At 35.2% G+C, this 21,943-nt stretch overlaps 8 protein-coding genes across 8 annotated transcripts; 3 read left to right on the top strand and 5 right to left on the bottom strand.

Moving 5' to 3' along the window:
- Positions 1-150: 150 nt before the first annotated feature.
- RO3G_08508 (uncharacterized protein) lies at positions 151-1,086 on the bottom strand (the record flags this gene model as incomplete). The annotated part of the gene is made up of 4 exons (XM_067663098.1): positions 151-191; positions 334-590; positions 652-875; positions 973-1,086. 4 exons carry the CDS (start codon positions 1,084-1,086, stop codon positions 151-153), a joined length of 636 nt encoding a protein of 211 aa, XP_067519199.1.
- Positions 1,087-3,512: 2,426 nt separating this feature from the next.
- Positions 3,513-3,900, top strand: RO3G_08507 (uncharacterized protein; the record flags this gene model as incomplete). Its single annotated transcript, XM_067663097.1, has 3 exons — positions 3,513-3,570; positions 3,644-3,681; positions 3,766-3,900. 3 exons carry the CDS (start codon positions 3,513-3,515, stop codon positions 3,898-3,900), a joined length of 231 nt encoding a protein of 76 aa, XP_067519198.1.
- Positions 3,901-4,739: 839 nt separating this feature from the next.
- Positions 4,740-5,618, top strand: RO3G_08506 (uncharacterized protein; the record flags this gene model as incomplete). Its single annotated transcript, XM_067663096.1, has 1 exon — positions 4,740-5,618. The coding sequence occupies one exon, from the start codon at positions 4,740-4,742 to the stop codon at positions 5,616-5,618; it is 879 nt and encodes a 292-aa protein (XP_067519197.1).
- A 141-nt stretch (positions 5,619-5,759) lies between these two features.
- RO3G_08505 (small nuclear ribonucleoprotein F) lies at positions 5,760-6,221 on the bottom strand (the record flags this gene model as incomplete). The annotated part of the gene is made up of 4 exons (XM_067663095.1): positions 5,760-5,829; positions 5,884-5,948; positions 6,023-6,148; positions 6,216-6,221. The coding sequence occupies 4 exons, from the start codon at positions 6,219-6,221 to the stop codon at positions 5,760-5,762; spliced, it is 267 nt and encodes an 88-aa protein (XP_067519196.1).
- Positions 6,222-7,150: 929 nt separating this feature from the next.
- On the bottom strand, positions 7,151-7,486 carry RO3G_08504 (uncharacterized protein; the record flags this gene model as incomplete). The annotated part of the gene is made up of 1 exon (XM_067663094.1): positions 7,151-7,486. The coding sequence occupies one exon, from the start codon at positions 7,484-7,486 to the stop codon at positions 7,151-7,153; it is 336 nt and encodes a 111-aa protein (XP_067519195.1).
- An 852-nt stretch (positions 7,487-8,338) lies between these two features.
- RO3G_08503 (uncharacterized protein) lies at positions 8,339-10,468 on the bottom strand (the record flags this gene model as incomplete). Its single annotated transcript, XM_067663093.1, has 7 exons — positions 8,339-8,407; positions 8,462-8,552; positions 8,871-9,382; positions 9,447-9,718; positions 9,781-9,885; positions 10,019-10,082; positions 10,142-10,468. The coding sequence occupies 7 exons, from the start codon at positions 10,466-10,468 to the stop codon at positions 8,339-8,341; spliced, it is 1,440 nt and encodes a 479-aa protein (XP_067519194.1).
- Positions 10,469-11,685: 1,217 nt separating this feature from the next.
- On the top strand, positions 11,686-12,511 carry RO3G_08502 (uncharacterized protein; the record flags this gene model as incomplete). The annotated part of the gene is made up of 6 exons (XM_067663092.1): positions 11,686-11,715; positions 11,815-11,960; positions 12,068-12,153; positions 12,249-12,281; positions 12,320-12,390; positions 12,485-12,511. The coding sequence occupies 6 exons, from the start codon at positions 11,686-11,688 to the stop codon at positions 12,509-12,511; spliced, it is 393 nt and encodes a 130-aa protein (XP_067519193.1).
- A 695-nt stretch (positions 12,512-13,206) lies between these two features.
- Positions 13,207-20,887, bottom strand: RO3G_08501 (uncharacterized protein; the record flags this gene model as incomplete). The annotated part of the gene is made up of 4 exons (XM_067663091.1): positions 13,207-13,670; positions 13,745-13,829; positions 13,895-20,083; positions 20,180-20,887. The coding sequence occupies 4 exons, from the start codon at positions 20,885-20,887 to the stop codon at positions 13,207-13,209; spliced, it is 7,446 nt and encodes a 2,481-aa protein (XP_067519192.1).
- Positions 20,888-21,943: the final 1,056 nt, after the last annotated feature.

Below are 21,943 nucleotides of genomic sequence, written 5' to 3'. Positions count from 1 at the left end.
TACATTTGCATAAAGTATTGATTGCTCAACCTTGTTTTCGTGCTGTGAGTTTAAGCTTTTCTTGAGTTTTGTGTTAATGTAAAGTTTTAAAGGGTGTGAATAGTTTATATATCCTTAATCACTTTTGCCCTCTTTGTCTCGATGATTTAACTATAAAATTTCTCTGCTGTTGAAAATATATTTCATAGCAACTAAAAAGAAATAAGTTATTTGTTTATTAAGGCTGTTTTTTGCTTTTTCTTTTGAAGTGTGCTATAAAAAAAGTACTGTACACAAATGGAATACACGGTAAGGAAAAGAATAAACTTTGTTAGACGCCTAATAATTTTCTACCAAGATTAAATGCATTTTTTAACCCTTGATTATTATCCTCTTCTTCTTCTTCTTCTTCAGAATGAACATGTTTGCTGATTTGTTCTGTAAAATAAGTAAAAGGATGCTGATCAGATACAAATGGCGCATTATTGACTAAAGAAGGAAGATGAAAATCATCTTCATTGGCATGATATCTTCCTGAACTATAAGCTGTATTTTCATATTCATCTAATGCTTCGGATGCGGCAATAGAGTCAATATCTGATATCTGTTTACTGTAAAAAGGATGGTTTAATACTATTTAAATTAAATCAAGTGGTTTTTATTTTTATTTACATTTGTTCTTCTTGTTGTATATGTAGTGTGAGTTTGCCTAAATTCTGTTCTTCTGCTGGTATAGTGTTATCCGTTTGATCAACTAATTCTGCTTGAGGAATACTGGTTGAGCTTTTAGGGTTTAATTTATTTGACGCTTCATTATCTAAAGATGACTGTAAGCCTGGTACAGATCTTGCAGCATAAGTAGCTTTAGATGTTTGCATTTCTTGTATAATAGGTCCCTGGATTACATTGTAATAAACATCCTCACCATACTGATCTATGTTCTGCCTTGACTATTTAGACACAAAACCAGATGATTAAAAAAGAATGTATTACCTTACTATACCGATTATAGGCTAAATGGGCAATCTGATCATCAGCCAAGAACTCTGCATCTTCTTCATGAATATCGTATCCATGAAGGTCACCTTCTTCAAGGTCTGTTTCCATAATCACTGGTCTTTCTCGTCTTTGCCTTTTTTTTCTTTTATTCATCTTTTTTTTTGAAGTACCAAATGGATTTCTCGTCACAAAATGGGGTAGGTCGCTTTGACTAAGTACTGACTCAAACTCCCAGTCTCTGGAGTTATCTAAATAGTTTTGTAAGGTCTCTCCTCGATGTAAGCTGTGGTCATTGTAGTAGGCAGGCTCAATTAGTTGGCCTTCTCCTTCCTCTTCAAGTCGAATTCCTTGTCTTTGAAAACAACAACAGAATTGCGAAATGGAAGGTAAGTAGTTTTTCCAAGTCAGGTCAAAAGCGTGAGGTTCTTGGTTTAGTTGTGAAGTTGGACTTTTATTTGTAAATAGTTTAATCATTTCTTCTCTTTAAAGAAGAAAGGAAAAGAGAAAAAGAGAGAGAGAATTGAAATGTGTGAGTGTGTGACAAATTCCAGTAATAAAGTTAATTATCACATGTATTTAATCATTGTTTTCCTAAAGAAAAAAGTTATGTGTCAATTCCCTTTTCAAGCAATGTAATTTTACTGTATTATACAAAGTGGGATACAATTTGATACTAGCTTAACTAATATAAATCCTTATTTGAGAAATAACACATGATTAGTTGAGAAAAAATATAGCCTTAGTCATTAATATGTCATGAACTTGTAGCGATTTAAAGTTTATGGTTTAATAATGCTACAGGGGGAAAGCGCTTTCAATAATACCAAAGCAAGAAAAAAAAAGCTTTTTATAAACAGGAAGTTTGCATGAGATCTAAACGATTGAAAAAGATTAGCAGCATCTTAAAAGATCTATTGACAATAATTTAAAACTTAATACATGTACATTTTAGATTAAAGAGCGATTAGCACTATAAAAGCAAACAATTTTTTCAACTAGAAGGAAGGCATTACTGCAGAAGAAAAAGTAAGGAAAGAGGATGGTCAGGGATCAGGACTTGTACAATTTACATTATGATTCTACTGTAGGCGAGAATATTAAGAGCAGTGACTTTCATAAGTGTATCAAGTCTATTTTCCCAGCAAATGTAGGAAACGAATATTGTCAACAGCGTAAGTTACCAGACAGCATGTTAAATATAAATCGCAGGTACTGCTTTTTCAGATGGTTTTTTTTTTTTTTTTTTTTTTTTTTTTTTTTTTTTTTTGCAAGGGGATAAAGCATTTTCTTCGATGAGAAACGTCGATAATTCAAGCGGATGTGGCGCGTCGGTGTCGAATCTCTTTAAATAACCATCTATTGCAGCAGCTACAATTTTTTAACAACTTAAAAAAGACTTTATGGAAGGCTTCCTTGTTACTCTCCTTTTTTTTAGTAGTCACTTCATTTGATTTAGACGTTTCACCAAACAGTAAGCCTTATGATACTGACACATTGGTTGCTCCTTCCTTTACCCTTTTTATTTTACGCTGCTCAGATATGAAGAATCGCGTTTTCTTTGGCAACAAACAAGCTTTCAATGCTTCTTTGGGATATGGAAAACAGTAGTAGCATTTCTCTTGTTAACATGAATCTGAATTTTGATCCAACTGGTACGATGAATAGCAATATTGGAATACCAAGCGTCAAATTATATTTTGTCTGCACACTGAGGTATTGGCCAAATGTTCATTAGCATGTTTAGCAACGCTTCTTTGAACAAAAATGTATTGAGAAATGTTGATGGATGAAGAGGACAACATGTTATACATTGTTGTCAGTAAGATAATTGATAAATCAAAAACATGCATCAAGGGGAGACTGCTACAATAGATGGTTGCTTTAAAATGTGGAAGAGATATTACAAGAGATAAAGTAAAAGAATAATTTTTGTAAAAATAAAGATTGTGTTTTATTGACTAAAGAATTCGTTCATTGAGCCTCTGTGACTTATTAAAATTGGAATAAGGATGACACTAAATCTCTGAGAAGGAAGCTCTACGAAGTAGCATTTTTTTATATAAAAAAGAAATTAGGATGTCTGCCTATAAAGTATTAAAGATGGTTTTAATATAGAACTACTATGGCAGTGATACTGTTCTATACACATTTAAGATGCTTATGACAAAGATTAATCTTTTCGTGTATTACAAAACACACTTGTTTTTCAGACGACACTAAATCAAAACATATAGCACAAATTGTTCGTTATTTCTTGGATACTTTGATTATTTCAACGCAACGTTATATAGGCTTGAGCTCCAATATACCTTTCAATTAACTATGCTGTTTCCACTCGCCAACATTTTTTTTTGTCATATTAAACTATTATAGCTTATTCTCTTGCTTTTGCATAACCAAACGTTATATTAACATTTTCAGTCTTTTAATTTGAGACTTGTTTTTCGTTTGTTTTGCATAATTTTTCTATTCCTGCATTTCTATCTATTTTATTTTTTATTTTTCCCCTTTTCTCAACAATTAAAAAATAAAAAATGGGTGATGATGTATCAGAAAGTTCAAGCAAACCTAGAAAGTGCGACAGTGGTTCATGTAATAAAAAAATAAAATAAAAAAAAAGTCAAGTAAAAGAAGGGACTGTTGATATCTAACGGTTGTTATGTAGCTCAAAGGAACAATAAAGCAGAAGAAATAGGAACAAAAGTAATAAACATTCTCACCTGGCAAAGACCTATTCAATCTAGTATTATATTTTTATCTATCATTGGCACTATTATGTTGTTACAGTCCTATTCTTTTATTCAAATCTTATCATTCACACTCATGCTCACTACCGCTATTAACTTGATCTATGTATACAGTGTCAAATATTATTACTATTATATCCATGGCCATACAATAGTCAGCCATCCATACACGTAAAATGAACTTTTTTTATGAATCGTATGTAAGGAAATAGGTGACTAAAATAGGCTTTTAGAACTGTTTTGAAAAAGAAAAAAGATGAAACTTTTCTACAGAAAGACTTAATTTTTCAATATGCTTCTATTGTTTTGGACACTGCAGAAGTAATTACAAGGTGCATAATGAAGATTGTCTTAATAAAGAATCCTAAAACGAGCTTGATGGTAAAAAAAAAAAAAGATAAACTTGTTCAATTTTGGAAACAAACCATTTGACAAAAGCATATAATAGTGGCTATTTGTTTTTCTCTTAATCTGGAAATTATCAGTTCATATTTCTAACCTTGTCTTTTTAATGCTCCTCACCGAATCTGCTTTCATCTTACCTCCGCTTTATGTTAGAAACCAAAGAGCAATCAATGCGCGTATTCAACAAGTACAAGCCATTATAAATACTGAGATCAAAATAGCGCAAGACTATGCTTCCGAAAAAGTAACAAAGATAAAAGATTCCTATATGGCCAGGCCAACTTCCAAAAAGGAGTAAAAATGTTACTTTTTTGTATAACATGAAACAATCCATTGTGTTGACATGCTCTATATTAAATAATAAAGGATACATATCTACAAATATAAGCGTATATCAATCCTCATCAATAAAAGCTATTTTAATCATAATCATTAAGTAAGGGTTTCTGTATGTCTACAAACAATCATTTTCTCTTTTAGTTCTATCGATTGTTTTCTAAAGGTTACACATGAAAAGCAAAGGATAATAAATTATTTCATGATACACAAGAACGAGGCAAAATCAAGCATCCCATCTTCTTTTTATTTCCTCTTCCTTTTATTCTTTCAATGGACAAAGTACCAGATTTTTCTAAATTTAAACTGGAAGATTTCAGCTTAAATAAAAAAGCATCTGATGCTGCCCCTGCACCTCACAGACTTCGTGAAGCTCGGCGTTCCTTTGTGTTGTATTTAGAACCAACTCCTGGCTCACCTTTACACAAATCATTACTATCATTTCAAGAAAAAACACTCATTCAATTTGGCCCAAACCAAGCACATAATACGCCACCTCATTTATCTATTCTGCCAAGAATATTGATTGAAAGAAACAGCACAGAAGATTTATCAGCTAAATGGCAAACAGTTCAACATTTAATAGACTCAATCAGTCAGCAAGTCAATATTCTTCAACTTCATGTGCCTGACTTTGCTGGTTATCAAGTATTAGAAAAGCCTTCTCGATCACTCATCATGAGTGTCAAAGTGCACGATGATTATTACGCATTAGCAGAACTGATTCAGCAAGAGCTCGGTTCCACGTGTGCAGTATTAGAAACCAACCTACTAGACAAAATTCACCTGGCTTACAACGTGCTAAAATCACCTCCAAAGTCCGAGTTAAAAAAAATAAGAGAGTTAGCAGAGTCGACAATAGATGCTTATGAATGGGTCAAAACAGGTGGATCGTGGAGATTATCACTTCATGAAGTCATGATTGAGAGTCAAGTGGTTGGCGTTCAACACCAATTAAAGGAGATTCGTTCTTGGCCTATCCAGCAACGTCCTCCACAGCAATTCATTGATCTGCTGCCAGTATCTGTTCGAATTAAGCTACCTTGGCTTAATAATTCCAGTAAAAAACCAGTCCAATCCTCTATTGATAATGGCTCAATTATCTCGCGCAAATCAAATGTATCATCCAATAAAGGGGTTCATGTTATTTAATGCTTGCCTCTCCCCCCTTTTCCTCTTTTTACATTATAAATTACTTTTTTAATATGTCTGCTTATTTTTTAACAAAAAATGAAGTGGTTTATATGTTTGTTTATAATGGAACAAAAAAAAAAATACATGCAATCTAAGCTCCTATTCGTCTTGAGTTTCCATTTTAGTATCGTCATCCTCAGCTCCACGAATATACAAGACATTATTACATCTATGGCAATAGCTGTTAGCTTATTTTCCTCTAAAGCACCCTCTTTTTGCATACCTAATCAACACTTCACCAAGAGTTCCAACAGATACACCGTTCTGGAATTCCTCTGTGTTTGCCAACTAAAAATATCATAATTTCAATATACAAACGCGCTTGTTTTCTGTCAAAGTTTTATTTTTATTTTGTTCCATACCTGTAAGTTCATGTAATTATCTACAGAGACAAGATAACCTTGATATTCACCACCCCACTTTAATTTGACAGAAACTGGTTTACCAGTAAGATCATTAAGAAAAGGCTTAGGATTAACAGGTACAAACTAATAATAAAAGAAATTTAATGCTACTAATTACTGAGATTTATGCCGCTAACATCGAATAACTTACAGACATGGTAAAGCTTAGAACAGAAAAAGAAAAATGTTTTAAGCATTTTGCTCCAATATCAAAACCAAAAAGTACGTCACAGAATCAAATAGCCAATGAGAAGGGCGAATTAACGAATTGATGGTTTTTGATGAGTTCATGTATAGATTTCGTACTAAAAATAAGCAACATAAGATGTATTCTCTTTCCATATATTTGATAGTACTTGATCGCTTAGGTGCAACAACCATTAAAGTGTAATTAGTCTTGGGCACACCTCTACTTGCTTCCAATTTAGTATCAAAGAGGCGGGGTTATAATGGCAATAATTGATAACCGAATTGCTCACCAGCACATTTGTGGTCTAACTACACCAACTGGCAAGAACAGATTACTAGAAAAAACACTTACAGCGTCAAAGTTATCATCAACATCATTATCATCGCCAACTTCTCTTAAATGAAATGGATTGATTAAATTGATTTATCATAAACGACTATACTTCAAGGGACTGTTATAATACTGATCGTTGATTTGAGTTACACTAGACACAGCACACAAAAGGTTATCTTTAGAAATTTCATGGCCTGTCTTCTCATAAATAATCTTATCGGCAGTGGCTCTTATTTAGAAAATAGACGGGTGAAGACGTAATGTTTTGTGAATACAGTCGTCTAATGATGTAGACTTTTTGAATTTATCTAATGTTAAACTGGATTTGAGGGAGCCTAATCTGGTGATCTGCTCTTTACGCAAACCATGAATAGGCTAGTCCGATTGGCTAATTCTAACAATGTCCATGCTGAGGTAGTAGTAAACGTGTACTATTCACCAGCAGTATAGCGATTACCATGCTTGTGATATCATGATCAGATATATGAATTCTATTCTTATAAATAGCATCCATCAAACTTTGAAGCAAGTCGGCATTGCTCTAAAGATAAGGCTATTAATAGCTAAAATGCAAATAGTGGAATAACGAAATCATTTTCAACTTTTCTGCAAGCAATAATATTAGAATAAAAGTCTGCCATCTTTTGACGAACCACATCATGTTTACCATAAGAGTGTGAGGGAAGATTTGGGAAAATAAAACTGATGGACTTGAACCTTTGGCCAAGAACATAGTATAGACTAGCAGCACTGTCATCCAAATAAACACGGGTTTCTTTATCTGTCAAACAACGAGAAGCAGTACATATGATAAGCTTTTCAAGTATGTGATAAGCGTCAGATGCACTTGTAGGCTTCTTGAAATCTTTGAAGAAGCTCTCGACTTCTTCAACAATCATTAGGACGTGTTGACTGTAGTTGATATTGATAAATATAAGCCTTAATAAATCTAAGAGTAGTAACATGATGTGAAATCTTCTTTTACACACACACTTTATTAATTCTTTTGTTCCATGAATACACATTGAGGAACACTATAGACATTTTCAGGGCCAAAAACATGCTTTGTCATATAGTTATGAGTATTAGCAGCCGAAATCAGATTTTGTTTCGCGTTGAAAACAAATTGATTGTCTTCTGCCTTCAAAAATAGTGTAACACGTTTACCAACCAAATGAAAGGTAAACACATTGCTTTTTTTTTTTTTGGCATTTTTGTAAAGGGCGATCGAATTTCTACAGTGCATTTTATATGGTGAAATTTGGCTTTCTTACATTTCAAACCTGACAATATTGGCTATAAAAGGGATCTATGAAACACAACAGGAAGTTCTTTAGAATCCTTGAGGCTAAACAAACAAAGAAAAAGACCATAAATTTCTCAATAAATTAAGTTTTTTTTTTTTTTTTTTTTTTTTTTTTTTTTTTTTTTTTTTTTTTAAAATCAATAGTTCATAGTATTGAAAACAAAAACACTTATATTTAGTACAACATGAAACAGAAGAGCGCATAATAAGGTAGAGAAGATGGTTATATATTTCTTTAAAAAAAAAAGACGAAATGACAAAGTTTAGAAGAAGGGATTATAATATACAAGTACATTGTGGAGAACAACTGTTTTATTCAAACCTAAAGAGATCAAGATTGTCACCATCGGGATACATGTATTTGAGTGATTTTTGGATGTAAAAGCACATGTAACTAATAAAAAGAAGCTTGTGAATATTTTTTGTTTTTTCATTATAAATTACTTTACGCTTTACTATCGAGGACATCTTTCTGATAAGCTGCAGCAACATTATGATCATCAAATTTAAACCACTAAAAAGCGAATTAACAGATCAACAATACATAATATATTCATGCTAAGTTTACTTCATTTCGATGCTTTGCAAACATAGTGTAATGTCCTGTATCCACTTTGCCTTGATGATTCACAACCGCAAATAATGTATAGATATTATCACTAGGTTATTTTAATTAAAGAAAAAAAAACATATACATATATATATATACACCTGCTTCTTTTTTTACTTGTAGTATATGGTGTCAAGTCAAGTTCAATTGGAAATCTGATTTTAGTCTCTATTTTACTTGTTGAAGTGCCATGTTCAAATCTCTAAAGATAACAATAAGACATCTGTTCGCATTACGAATGGCTATATAAGAATACCTTTAATTGGATACTTAGTACAGGTGGTATACGTTTTATTGATAATTGTTTAGTTGCTTCCTGATAAAATACTAAGTGATGTGAACTGAATAATAAAAGCAAAGCTAGTACCTGAAATGTATAGCCGCATTTGCTGCAACTATATTCATTTGCACCCAATTTTTCGGGCTGTGTGTACCTAAAGTAACCATAGAGATTAGTACAGAAAATAGACTCAAATGAAAGATCGAGAACCTTTCTAAACAGTCTTTTAATGTATTGCCTTGTTTGGAGCTTCTTTCATCATGGCTAAATCTTCTTCCATTTAATGATCTGTTTGACTTTTTTTTCTCTGGTGGTTTTAGTCCTAAACTTATGTCTAACATTGGATCACACGTTGTGGTTATATTTTTACACCGCAGGCATGTTACATTAGATTGTAGTAGCCCTGCAAATGTCTTGTGTATTATACAATCACAGTTGGATAACTTGTGTCCTTCACAGCCAGCATGAATGTTATTCAAAGCACTAATAAAGAATTCGTGAGCATCTTGTTGCGCATAACCAGCGAGTTCTTTTTGGCTCATCCAAGTGGATTGCAAAAATCGACAGGGCCCATAGGGTTGTTTATCGCCAGAATAAAGCTATATACATAGCGTTAGTATAAGTTTTTGCTTTTTTTTAAAAAAAATCTGTGCATGTGCTTACCTGAGTAAATAAATCATTCATTTCGCAGCACATACAATTCTGTGTTTTACAATTCTTTGGACTATGATTATCGCTTAGAAAGTAAGCTTTTAGTAATGGATTATGGACTAGGCTTTGGAGAATGACGTTCATAAAACATGTATTCCCCATGTTACAAAGCCCTCGGATCCCTTGACAAGATGAAATGACTGAATTATTCACAATAACTGATACTTCTTGCTCTGTTGGCTCCCATGGTGTAAACTGCGCATGTTGCTTTTTCCTCCGTGATCCTATGAATAAAATATATCAGGTTAAATGTACAAGGTCATTTTGTAAATGAATATTTTATTACTGGATGAGACAATCTCTGTTTTAGTGATTTTTTCATCAATCTCTAAATCGTAGACATAATCATTGCACTCATAACAAAATATTGTATAACGATCAAAATCCATAGCTATACATATTGTAAGTTAAGCCCACTCTATTTTTTTTTTTTTTTTTTTTTTTTTGCTGTTTACCAAAACAATGCCTCTTTTCTTTCTGATGCTCTTTTATATGCCCCTTTTTCCAACAACCCATATATATACAATGAAGACAAGCGTGTAAACGAGATAACGGATCTGAACAAGAACTACACTGAGGAAGAGGCAACTGCGAGAAAAAAAAAACTGTAAGAAGGAATAATTTTTAGCATGATATCATGGTTGTACCTCCTTCGTATATTTTCTTTTCTTTCCTACTTGCTCAGTCATCCTTTGTTTTCGACTTTTATGCCATGCAATAGAATACCGAACAAGTGTCCTGTAGTTTTCAAATATATGATTTTCGTCATCTCCAACTTGCTTATATTTCTGTTTAAGTTTGGCGAGATGAGAACAAGCCCCAGTTTGGATCAAGTGTGAATCGCCATAAAATTGAGGTGGGTTATCATTTGCATAAATGACATCGTAAATCGTCCTTTGGTCGGAATATTGAAATGGTGAAGGTGGTGACATTGGTGATAGCGGCGATAGTGGTGAGCTAGGTAGATGTGACATGTCGTTTTTACAAGTAATATAAAGTCTCCGGAAAGATCAAGCTTCGAATTTAAAGAAGGGAGAGAAGAGGTGAAGTATCAATAAAAACAATAGAAAATAGGATAAAACGGGAAAAAAAGAAGCATAAACGAAAGGCAAGCCAACAGATTTATATACTTTGTGTGCTGAGAACAAAAAATAAGAGAGCACCAATAAGGCTGGTCTATGATCCTAACTTTTTTGATCTGCCGTTATGTCACTAAAGAATCATTCAAATTTAGTAAAGTAAACAAATGCTTCTACCCTAAGCTAAAGGCGCATGTATTTTTTGAGGTTATAAGATTAAAAGAACTTAATTTATATATAAAGTTCAATATAGATTTTCTGAGACTTGCAAAGGGCAAAGAATATATATAATAGGACGCAAAGATAACCTCAATCAGTACATTGTGATCATTTTGATCCATCAACACAAACTGTGCACAGTTACTGGATAAAATTTAAGGCCAAATTTAAAGAGAAATTTTATCTAAATAAGGAAAGAAACTAAAACCGTTACAAAAATCGTTCAAAATCCATATCCTCCCGAGAAAAGGGAACTGCTTTTTGTTTTAATTTGTTATTATCTGCCAATGTCCAATTCTTTACCCTAACCTGATCCACTAAGAGTTGAAACGATCTTAAATCATTAAAACATTAGCATTCCAAATAAATTACATATCACTGTTATTGCATGTTATAGTATAATGGTCAATAATGACATCAGGTCTTCGCCACTTTGTTAAAATGTTTGTCAGAGAATATTCATTATATTAGTGTGATCTGGCGTAGAAAGTGTAACCGAAATGGATTCAAACTATTTAGGCGCACAATGTGTGACAGTCATTGTGGATCATTTTATGGTGCATGGTCCAAATGAAGACCATATTTGCATGACTTTTGAGATACTGGAGATAATTTATTATCACTTATCAAAAAATATAAAAGCAAAGGGATTCTAACAAATATTGTGAAGCAAATATCAAAATAAGCCCTATTGGATCTTGATTATTCACATAGAAAATGTGGAACTATATCATACTGATTTAAAGCCTGAAAATGTGTTGATGTATATCAAGAATGCTGAAGAAATGCTGAGAAAATTAAATACAGCTAACGTTATGGACCAATCAAAAAAGTGTGCTTATAAAGATCCCAGTAGAGGAAGAAGTCTAATTCACAAATACCCTTCGGTTAAAATGGTTCCTTCTCGACCACTATCAACAGAAGTGAGATACACGGATGGCAGAGGACGCAAATATATAGAAAGATCTACTTAAGGGCTTTAAATAAAAATAGGCGGACAAATGCATCCGTTTTAATAAAAGACATTAGGTCCGATTCCTCAACTCGCTCAAGGTGTAATGATACTCATAACTCTACCAAAATTAAAATTGCCGATTTGGGTAATGCTTGCTGGACAAACCGCCACTTCACTAAAGATACCCAGACACGACAATACCATTCTCCTGAAGTAATCTTGGGGGCAAATAAGACTTGGGAGCAGATATATGGAGCCTGGTTTGTATGGTAAATCATTTTTATTCGAAGAAAGAAATGGCTTCAATGCATTGTATGTAGATTTTTGAATTGCTCATTGGAAATTACTTATTTAATCCTCAAAGAGGAAGTCGATACAGCCGAGATGACGGTAATAAGAAAAGACGGTAAAACTAATGAAAGGCTTGACTCTTTGTATTAGATCATCTAACTCAAATAATTGAATTAATGGGGCTAATGAGAAAGGAGTTTGTATAATTAGGCAAATATTCTTCTGAGTTCTTCAATCATAAAGGTATATTTTGACATATTCACAAACTAAAATACTGATAGGGTATATGAAGTGTCAGTCTCAGTCATCAAGACATAAACAACACAAGAATAAAAGTGCTTACCTCCGAAAAGTAAAGCAATCATCGATTGCAGCCTAGTTCCGCTTCCTTTTCAGAAGAGAACGGCAATAGTTTTGTTGACAGTGTAGAATTGACTGTTGTTTAGAAATGCTTAATGAAGCCGGGAGTATGACCATGTCCATAAATGAAAGACCAGATAGCGAAAGAAGAGGACCAGAGAGCGAGACGATATGGGCTTTTTCTTTTTCTTTTTACGCATGTTGTTTTTAAACTGAAAGGAAAAAAAAAAAACGATGAATAAACAAAGCAAGTCTTCCATTCACTCTTTTTAATGTCTTCTTTTCTTGGAACACGACGCATACCCCTGTTTTATCATTTTTTATCTTATCAGGTCAGTTATGATGCAAAAATTGATTGCTCTTTAACATTCGCTTGAAGCAATTTATACAAAAAGAGGATAATGTATAAATGTAACTCTCACATCAAAGTTCAAAACTACGTCTGCCTCTTCTATATGCTTAGCAAAGAAGCAAAGAGATGCCCCCTTTTTTTTGTAAAGTAAATGTTAGTAAATTGATTAACCATCCCTGGCTGCATTGTGTGGAGCCTGCTTTACCAGAGGAACGTACAGATAAGCTAAAATGGAATAATGATTGCCTTAGAGAGGTTGTGCTAAAGAAAGCGGCATGGAGAGACGATGTTGAAAGAAAACCCTTGCTTTGTCTTGATACTTGTTTCATTTTATTTACGATTTCTCTTATATCATTCATTTGCTCCTGACGGTAAAAAAGGGCCTTCTATATATATTACGCTTATGATACAAGAATTTCTTTATTATTTATTATTTCTGTGTATAGTGACAGCTATTTATAGTTGAGGTTTACTCAATGGCGAGACAGGTGTATTTGGTACAGTATTGATTGTGTGTACACTTGCTATACTAGGTGATTTCTTGCGAGATTTTTTACGCAGTGACATCTTTAGTGTACGTGAAAGGCTTTCTGCTCTAGACATGCTTGCGTTTTCAAATGCAAAAGTATGAAATGGTGACATGGGTGAATACCCTGGTGAGTCTTCGACAACAGAGCCTCTTATTGAAAATGCACGACTAACGGGTGAGATGACAGGTAGGGCAGGAGGATTAGATAAACTGGCTGAATGGTTGTCTTGCCGAGACAAGGATTGTATAGAAGGAAGATCATGAGTATTGTCGCTGTGTATAGTAGATCTATTGTGGCTTTCAGTTGCATTGGATTTGGATGCAGCAGCCTTTTCTTGAGCCCTTTTTTCTTTGAGTTCTTTAATTTCTTCTGCAAAGTTTTTATGGAAAACTATTTAGAGTTGAAGAAAATTGAATTTTTGTTAGTTATTTCTTTTCCATTAAAAAGGGAACACTTAAACTTACATTCAGTTAAAGTGGTATGGAAAGGCCTCATATCAGAGCTAACAAGTCTATTATGTGTCTCCAAGCATCTTTCAATAATGCGGACCTAATACAAGAAAGTTTGGTCGATTAAAAGCCAAAAAAAAAAAAAAAAAAAAAAAAAAACTATACCTGATCGTGTATTGCAGTTTTAAGTCTCTCAATCCATGGCCGCATTTCAGGATGCTTATTCCAGTAATTATTACTAAGAAAAGCCTTTTTATATAAAGGAATACCACCATTGACAGGAGCGTCCACAGCGCCATTAAGAGACATAGAAAAGGGGTTGATGTTGACTGGCTGAGCTATTGAAGAACGTCGGCTTGATCTGAGATAGACTGAGTATTTCTTCTCTAGTGATGTCAACTCTACATTCTTGTTTTCTACAGCCATTACAGCATTTTCTATAGGCGAAACTTCCTTTGACTGAACCGATACAACACGAGATCTTCTGACAATAGTAGGGAATCGGTCTTCGCATACAAAATCAATCTTTTCTGTCCATAAATTAAGGAAATCAGATTCAGGCTGCTTCTCTTCATCCGACTTGACAGTTTCTTTCACAATAGGACGAGAGAAAGAAAATTTTGAAACAGAGTTAAACGAATAATATTTCTTGACACTTTCGGGTGCATGTGGGTTTGAAAGACATGCAATAGAATCTGTATCAGGAATAGGTACAACGGGTGTAATTTGAAGGTATTGGCCATCAAGAGATGATTCTAGCTCTTTCAATTGGTCTTCTTGCAAAATATCAGCATTGGATAACTTGCTGGGTAATAATTGGGCATTTGGGTGTCTGTTCTGCATTCTCTCCACGAAGGAAGACATCTTTTCCCACTCTAAGCCACGGTAGATGTATTGTTGATTTCGACTACCAGGTGGAAACCCACGTCCGTAGAATCCAACACGAAAGTATTCTGTAAAACATCGATCCTTTTTAACTACATTTTCAACCAAGGTGGCTTGGCGTTGCAGTATTTCAGATAGTTTTGCATAATCGTAAACATTGCTTTCATACTCGTACGCCAGTTCTTTGCACAGTTCCACACATATTTCCCAAGCATTACCTCGTTCAAGGTATGTAATCATCTTCATATATAGAGATTCTTTTCTGCTGAATGAGCTTTGGGCAGGTAGGGACAGCTCAGGCACCTCTGGAAGTTTATCAGCTGGATCCCAATGAAGTAAGTCAGCATGAAATCTTAGTGTGAGTGCAGCTTCGATAAAGTTATTGCTGTCCAAATGAAGCTCAACAAGTTGATGCACATACTTGATATAGATCTCTTCTCGTTCAATGACTTGAATAAACTTCATAAGTTTCAAAGTGGCAGTAATACGTTCATCCATAAATTCGTCATCCAAAGGTAAGCTTCTGATCTGTAACAAAAGTCCCAGAAATGTACAGAGTGAATCTACTGACTTTTTTCCTACTGGTATCAAGTCTGCTCGATCATCTGCTTGCAGTCTATCTTCTAAAGACTTATTCAATTCAATAGTCATCTTTAACTGCAGCTGTTCATCACCCTTATTTTCAGACATGACCAGACGATCTAAAGTGCCAATAAGCAAATGTTGAATGTGTATAAGCTCTCCGTAAGAATAAAGTTCAATGGCTATGATGTCAGCAATAATGGAAAAGGCATTCAAACGAACACGGCCATGTAGAGTCAAACTAACAGAGCACAAAGCACTCAAAATATGGTATGATAGATCCGCTTGTAAGAACGATATGTCAGTTTTCATGTACTCTTCAGAATGTTGTTCTTCATCAATAGAAGAAAGTGGTACTTCATCAGTAGGTCCAATTCTAACACTGTACCGAGGAAGATAGTAATTCTCGGGATGCTTGACGTCCCCATCTTCTTCAATAGAGCCCATGCTTTTTCTAAACGAATCATCAAAGAAGTAATTATGTTCATAAGAGCCAGCAGAACTCCTGTTTGAAAAAAAGTGGTTGGCACCATTAAAAATTGCAGAAGCAAAATCACCACCAAAATAATCGTTTGTAAGTGGAATTACTGGCTTACTATTACGATTCTCTGTATGATTTTCATGTTGAGGGATTGCTCGACGCTGCAAAACATTTTGCTTTCTAGAAAGTTCCCATAGGGATAAGAACGTTTTGGCACCTATTTCCCCTCGCATGTTTCCAGCTATTTTCCAAACAGCACGTTGTTCTTGAGGCAATAGTTGAGATAGTTCTAGCACTGGACTTCCAATGACTCTTAAAAACCCAACAAAGTAGATACGCCAAAGTAGAAGGGTAGATTGTTGTTCTTTAATGAAATTGCCATTCTCATCCTCTCGTCCTTCGGCTAATTCAAAGCTATTATGAGTAGTATAAGCAGCTTCAGCAGGAATGAAGGAAGGTATTTCCAAAATGTCTTTAATGGGCTCCAAGATATGACAAAGTACGACTTGATGAGCAATTGTATTCAAATTAAGCCAGTTTACTGGAAGTCTACGTCTTTCTCTAGTTCCATCTTCTTCACTACGAGTCATGCAATCTGTCAATAGGCTTGTCTCTTCGAGTATCATGATGTTGTCACCAAATAAAATGGCCATGCATGTGAATATCATCTTGCGCAAAAATTCAGCGGTTTCTTCAACACCGTCTCGATCCACCATCTTTCTCATAAAATTTAACCACTGTTGCTTTGGCGTCAAGTAGAACAACTCTAGAAAGGTCACTGTGAGATCCAAGAGACCAGTGCTGATCATGGCCGCATAATCAGTGTTGATGTTTTGGTCAAGATCATTTGCCTTTGGTTGGAAGGGATAGGTACCAGGAAAAGGAGATGTGGGAGATGAATTGAGGGCTTGTAAGATAACGGTAAACTTTGACTTGTCATTGCTGTTCATTGCATTACTGCTGATGTTGTTGGTTAATCGCAAGGTACCAGCGCCACTCATATTGGAGGCTTCTTGAATCGAGTCATAAGCAGGATTCTTACTATTAATTGAACTTCCTCTTTCCCTCATTATACTTAAGGATTGCCTTGTTTGTGATGGTGAGGTAGGTTGAGCATCATGTGATGTGGGAGGCACACTAGAAACATGCAACGCTTGTATAGTTAACCTCTGTATGTCCTTGTAAGCGTTCAAAAGTTGAGGAACCAATTCTAAAGCAGCACCTGTAATAGCAATAAGATCGCTTCGAGAACTTTCTGGTGATGCAGATATCACTTCATCTTCCCCAATTGTTGTAGCAAACGATGTAGGTCTCGAAAAGCTGGTAGAGGATGGAGATGTGACCACGGTAGATATTCCCGATAAAGTCATACCAACTGATTTTCTTACTTTATCTAGCACTTCACTCATAATAGTAAGCGACAATCGTAAATTCTCAATCCATTGTGCCCTTGGTAATCGAGTTTGTTGATGATCTAGGTCTGATTGCTGCTGCTCTACTTGTCTAGCAAATATGACATCTTTTGCAGTTGCCATATAGGAATTTAGCCATAAGCGAACCCAGCGAAATATATTCTTGGTAAGATCTAGACGACAGGCAGGATCATTAAAGACAGGACCTTTGACAATGTTAAGGATCATGGCAAGCTTGAATCCAACGAGGCGTCCTGTGACATGAGAGCAAGCATCAACAAAACTAGTGGCAATTTTAATGATTTCATGTGAAGGAAACAGCCGATGTAATTCCACCAGGATATCAGCAAAATGTTGAAGGGTCAGTGTTTGAGTACCAATCATGGCACTTGGTTGATCTGGACCCATAATGTTTTGAACAGTACCCAATAAGATATAGATGTCATCTTTAAACATTTTGTCGCGAATCTGACGTTCTTCTGCGTCTTCCTTGTGTTGTTGACAGAGTCTGGATCGCACAATGAATCTAAAGAGATAATCCCAAACTTTCATACTACTACGCAATAGTTTCGCTTTGGCTGCATCACCAGAGCTTTTGCATAGACGATTTAAGCTCTTGAGTAATTCATCAAATGTCGTCTCTTCAGCAGGAGAATAACTATAGTTTTGATGATCACTGTTTTGTTGCTGTTGTTGTTGGTGTCTTTCATACTCTTGCAGAGAAAATCTGTTTTCAATATAAACGTCCAAAACAGGCCTAAAGTTACTAAACCGACGGTCTTGAACGATACCTAGTAGCCAAATAATAGCAGCCAACGCTTGGTCATTGATATCTTGAATCATTTTCTCTGAAACACCCGCATCATGCTCGTAGACAAGGATATCAAACAAAGCATCAAATATATCACCCAAGAATTTCACAACCTCTACTTGTCCAACAAACGTAAGCTCATCCAAGACGGAGAGTAATTCCATATTACCATTCACACCATCCTCAATAAGCGAACGCCAATTCAGTAACTTTACAAGCGTTTTGTTCTGTGTGAATCGAGTAGAACATAGAAATGTTGATAGCGTTATTGTGTCCCGAAGCATAGACAGTTTACCAGACGATTGCAGCTGCGCAGCTGTTGAAACTGATGCAATTGAGTTGATTTCATTTATGCTTGAATTACTGGTATATGTAGCTGATGGCGCATTAAGAGAGCCAGTTATACTCTTTAGGCTGTGGTCTGAAGGAGAGCTATGATGGCCTAATTTACCCCGAGCATTAGATGAGCGTGTTCTGGCAATAAGTTCCATATTTTGCTGCTGTTGCATATTTGAAGGAGCAGAAGATCGTGCAAGCCACGAAGCAGATTCAAGATAGCCACGAGGGTTGGACGATGCGCGATCATACTTGTAGAGGTGTAATGTATGTGTTCCATCTGCAATAAAATCACGATGAAGAGGAGGTAAGAACAAGGGCAAGAATCCCATTGCGATGATTTTCTCGCTTCCTCCTGAATGGGGCGAATCCCCAGATTGAGTAAGTTGAGTTGGCCCATTATAATGACTGCTCCTGTGTTTGACAGTCAAGTAGATATGTGATCTTTCCCACTGATGAAGATGGCCCATGCTGATCTTGATCATTTCACCCCATGTTGGTCGAAGCTCGTGATAGAACACAGTGCTTTCCCAATAGGTGACAGGGCGAGCACCAGCTCCTGCAGAAATGGCGTTTTCGATAATATCCCCCGACTTGTTATCTCTTACACACATAGTCACTTGAATATTCCTGGATCTACCAAACTGAGAAAGGTCGCCAGATTCCAAAGTGATGTACAACTCATTTCGATTGTCATCTGGGAAAACAGCATCTGCAAAGCCAAGTCGAAGCGTATGTGGTACATCATGCAGTAAAGCTGCGTTTGTCTTTAGGACTTCATCCAATAATCCATAGAATGTTCGTAGTGAGACTCGAATCATCTCTGCTTTTGCATTTTTTGTGAATTCCTTGGTATTGTCAAAAATAATATCTTCGTGTAGAGTAGCGTAATTGGACTCCGTTACTGCAGTATATATAGACATACTGTGATCTAACAATGAAGGTTGCTGAGCTGAAGCAGAAGTTGTTGTGGCAGTGACTACATCAGATTGAAGTAATAGAGAACTCAACTTCAACACAGCACAACCAAAGGGTCGTCTACACATATTTGCTGCGTTCAATGAATTCAACCCGTTTGTTTGTTTTTGGAAAGACTGGTGCTTGTTTGAATGAAAGATGTAGGGTGCATGTGCACCTACAGTTCCAAAATACTCCTTGTCTGTAAGCTTCATCCCTCCCAGTCGCACAATGTGGCACACCAAGTGAACGTTATCCAGCAAATCATGAGTAGACAAGTCTGCGAAAAGGGTCTGTAACTTTCCTATCTGGTTTTCATCCTTTGGCATGCCTTGATGATTCAAAACAACAACAAATTTCTCGGTGATATACTTCTTTTCTGATGCGGAATAGAGTGTAAAATAAAGCTCGGTAAACTCACCAGGTTGACAGATGTGAGCAACGCATGCCTTGAATTCAAAGAATAAGTGGTGAAATTTGGCGCCTTTTTGATAAATGTGTTTATCGGCCGTGGTAGATGTCACTGTCGCTGTATTATTAGTACTTGTGGCTACTGAGGTAGCTGTAGAATGAATTGTGCTGAGAGTGGCGGTACTGTTGTTGATATTCTCACTGACAGTGTCTTGTTTTGACGAGGAACTTGTTGATGTTGTTGGCAATAAGGACAATAAAGACTTATTGACTGTGGTTGCAGCAGTTTTCCAATGCATTTTATAAATTGTACTCAAGGAAGTATTGGTTGCATCCAATAAATAACCTCTTTCAGGATGTCGTATAATCATTTTTTGATTCCTCTCCAAAGCACTAGTAACCATTCTATGTATAATCCCCTTTCGAAGTTTAGCTAATTCTTCTCTAGATAAAGCTTGATCCAGCAGCTGCCTTCGTGCCTGAAATAAATAATTGATATCATCCTTTACTGCATGAAACGCATTGTAATCCCTCTTTTTGGCAAAAGTGTACAGTAGGCTATTCCACTCACTTACACAAGCTGCGATTTCATCTACCAAAGGTTCTGAACTTCCAGTGACAGTTGATTGGTCAAATCGTGCAAGTGGCAGTGCAGGTGGGGGTATATGAGCATGTGCGGATTTTTTAAAATCAGGTGTTTGATATTCCAGATTAAGTTCACAAAAGCTGCCTGGTCGAGGCGGTGTTACATTATCAAGTGAAATATTCAAACTCTGTCTGGATTGGATATATGACTCTGAAAAGGATCTCGGCAAGCCATTTGGAATGTCAATCACTGTGTTCGGTCTACTTGTTTGGTCTCCAGGTAAGTCACGTAGTTGTTTAAAAGGCAATGCTTCAGTTTCGTCAGGATCAATGTCAATGTACTCCTTGATCTGGACATGAGAACGAGGAAAACAACCGATCGGTGCGTTATTTGGTTTTTTGCCCTCTTCTAAAGCACACAACACGTAACCTCTATACCACTGTCCTTGCTGCTCTATAATAAATAGTTCGTCCCCTACTTCGAGGGATATGAAGTGACTGTAGTCCTCTAGGTTGGTTGAAATTTGCTGATCAGTGATATTTGATAAAGAAGAAGTGATTGTTGAAGTATCATCAATGCTCAAGTTGTTTGTTGATAGGTTACTAGTTGAATCAGGTCTTTGAGGAATTACATTTGATGGGGAAAATGGATAAATAGCAATACCATGTGCTATTCTAGGCAGTGGCAACCACTTCATGACAATAAAAGACTACACATATTCATTCAAGAATTAAAATCCCGTTATTGAATCATTTTATTTGTTTACCTTCTTTATTTAAATAAAATGGATCAATAAAAGAATAAAGAAAAGAAGAAAAAAGTAGAATTAGGTCAAAATAAAAATAGAGCAGAAAGGGAAAATACTAAAAAAAAGATTGTTACTTGAATAAACTTTCCCATTTATTTATTTGCTGAGCTTAAACATTTTATTATTCACATTTTGACCTACTTTACTCAATCATTTACGAGTCTAATATAGGCACTGAATCACACAAAGTGAGATTGTATAGATTTTCTGCTTGAATTCTTTTCTGTTTTATTTTCATTATAATTTCGATATGATTTCATTGTTTTATTTGTAAAGTAATTTGCCGCTGCGGCTAAATTAATAACACATGCTCCTGAATGGAATACTACTGTAAGATGTAATAAATCATTGTCCCTCAGCCGAATTGGTACAACTTGGCAAAGATAAAATCCAATTTTTAGTTCACTCTTTATCAATATTATGTAATCTGCTTTACTAACTAATTGTTTTCACCTTTTTATTTGGGTGTCATGTTTAGTGGTATTTTTTATTGTTATTATTATGGACATTGCGATTCCTATCGATAATGAATTTTATATTATACAGTATCCATACCAAAATACGTTTCTTATCTTGTCTTTCAAATCGATGAAATTGTAACTGTTCTTTTCTAGTTCAAGTCAAACTAAACAAAAACTAGAGTGACGATCTTGAGTTGAAATAGTATGACAGGACACGGTGTCTCAGCTGATTGAGGCGCCAGACATTCCATTTTAAGGTAATACACGCCTTAATTGTTTTATATTCTTCTAAAAGCAATCTTGTTCAGAAAAACTTGTACTTTCTGCTAAATTTATACTCCATAAAAAATATTACCAAAATCAGTAAAAGACAAGCATCTTTTAAGAGTGACACTAAAAAATTGACATCTCAGTGGTCTTTATTCTAAAAATAACATTGTTTTTTACGTGTCAAAGATTCATAACTAAAATAACCGTAGGATTT

Source organism: Rhizopus delemar, genomic scaffold (assembly GCF_000149305.1).
Source record: "Rhizopus delemar RA 99-880 supercont3.6 genomic scaffold, whole genome shotgun sequence".
NCBI classification, from domain to species: Eukaryota; Fungi; Mucoromycota; class Mucoromycetes; order Mucorales; family Rhizopodaceae; genus Rhizopus; species Rhizopus delemar.
This window is presented reverse-complemented; position numbering and strand designations above follow the sequence as displayed.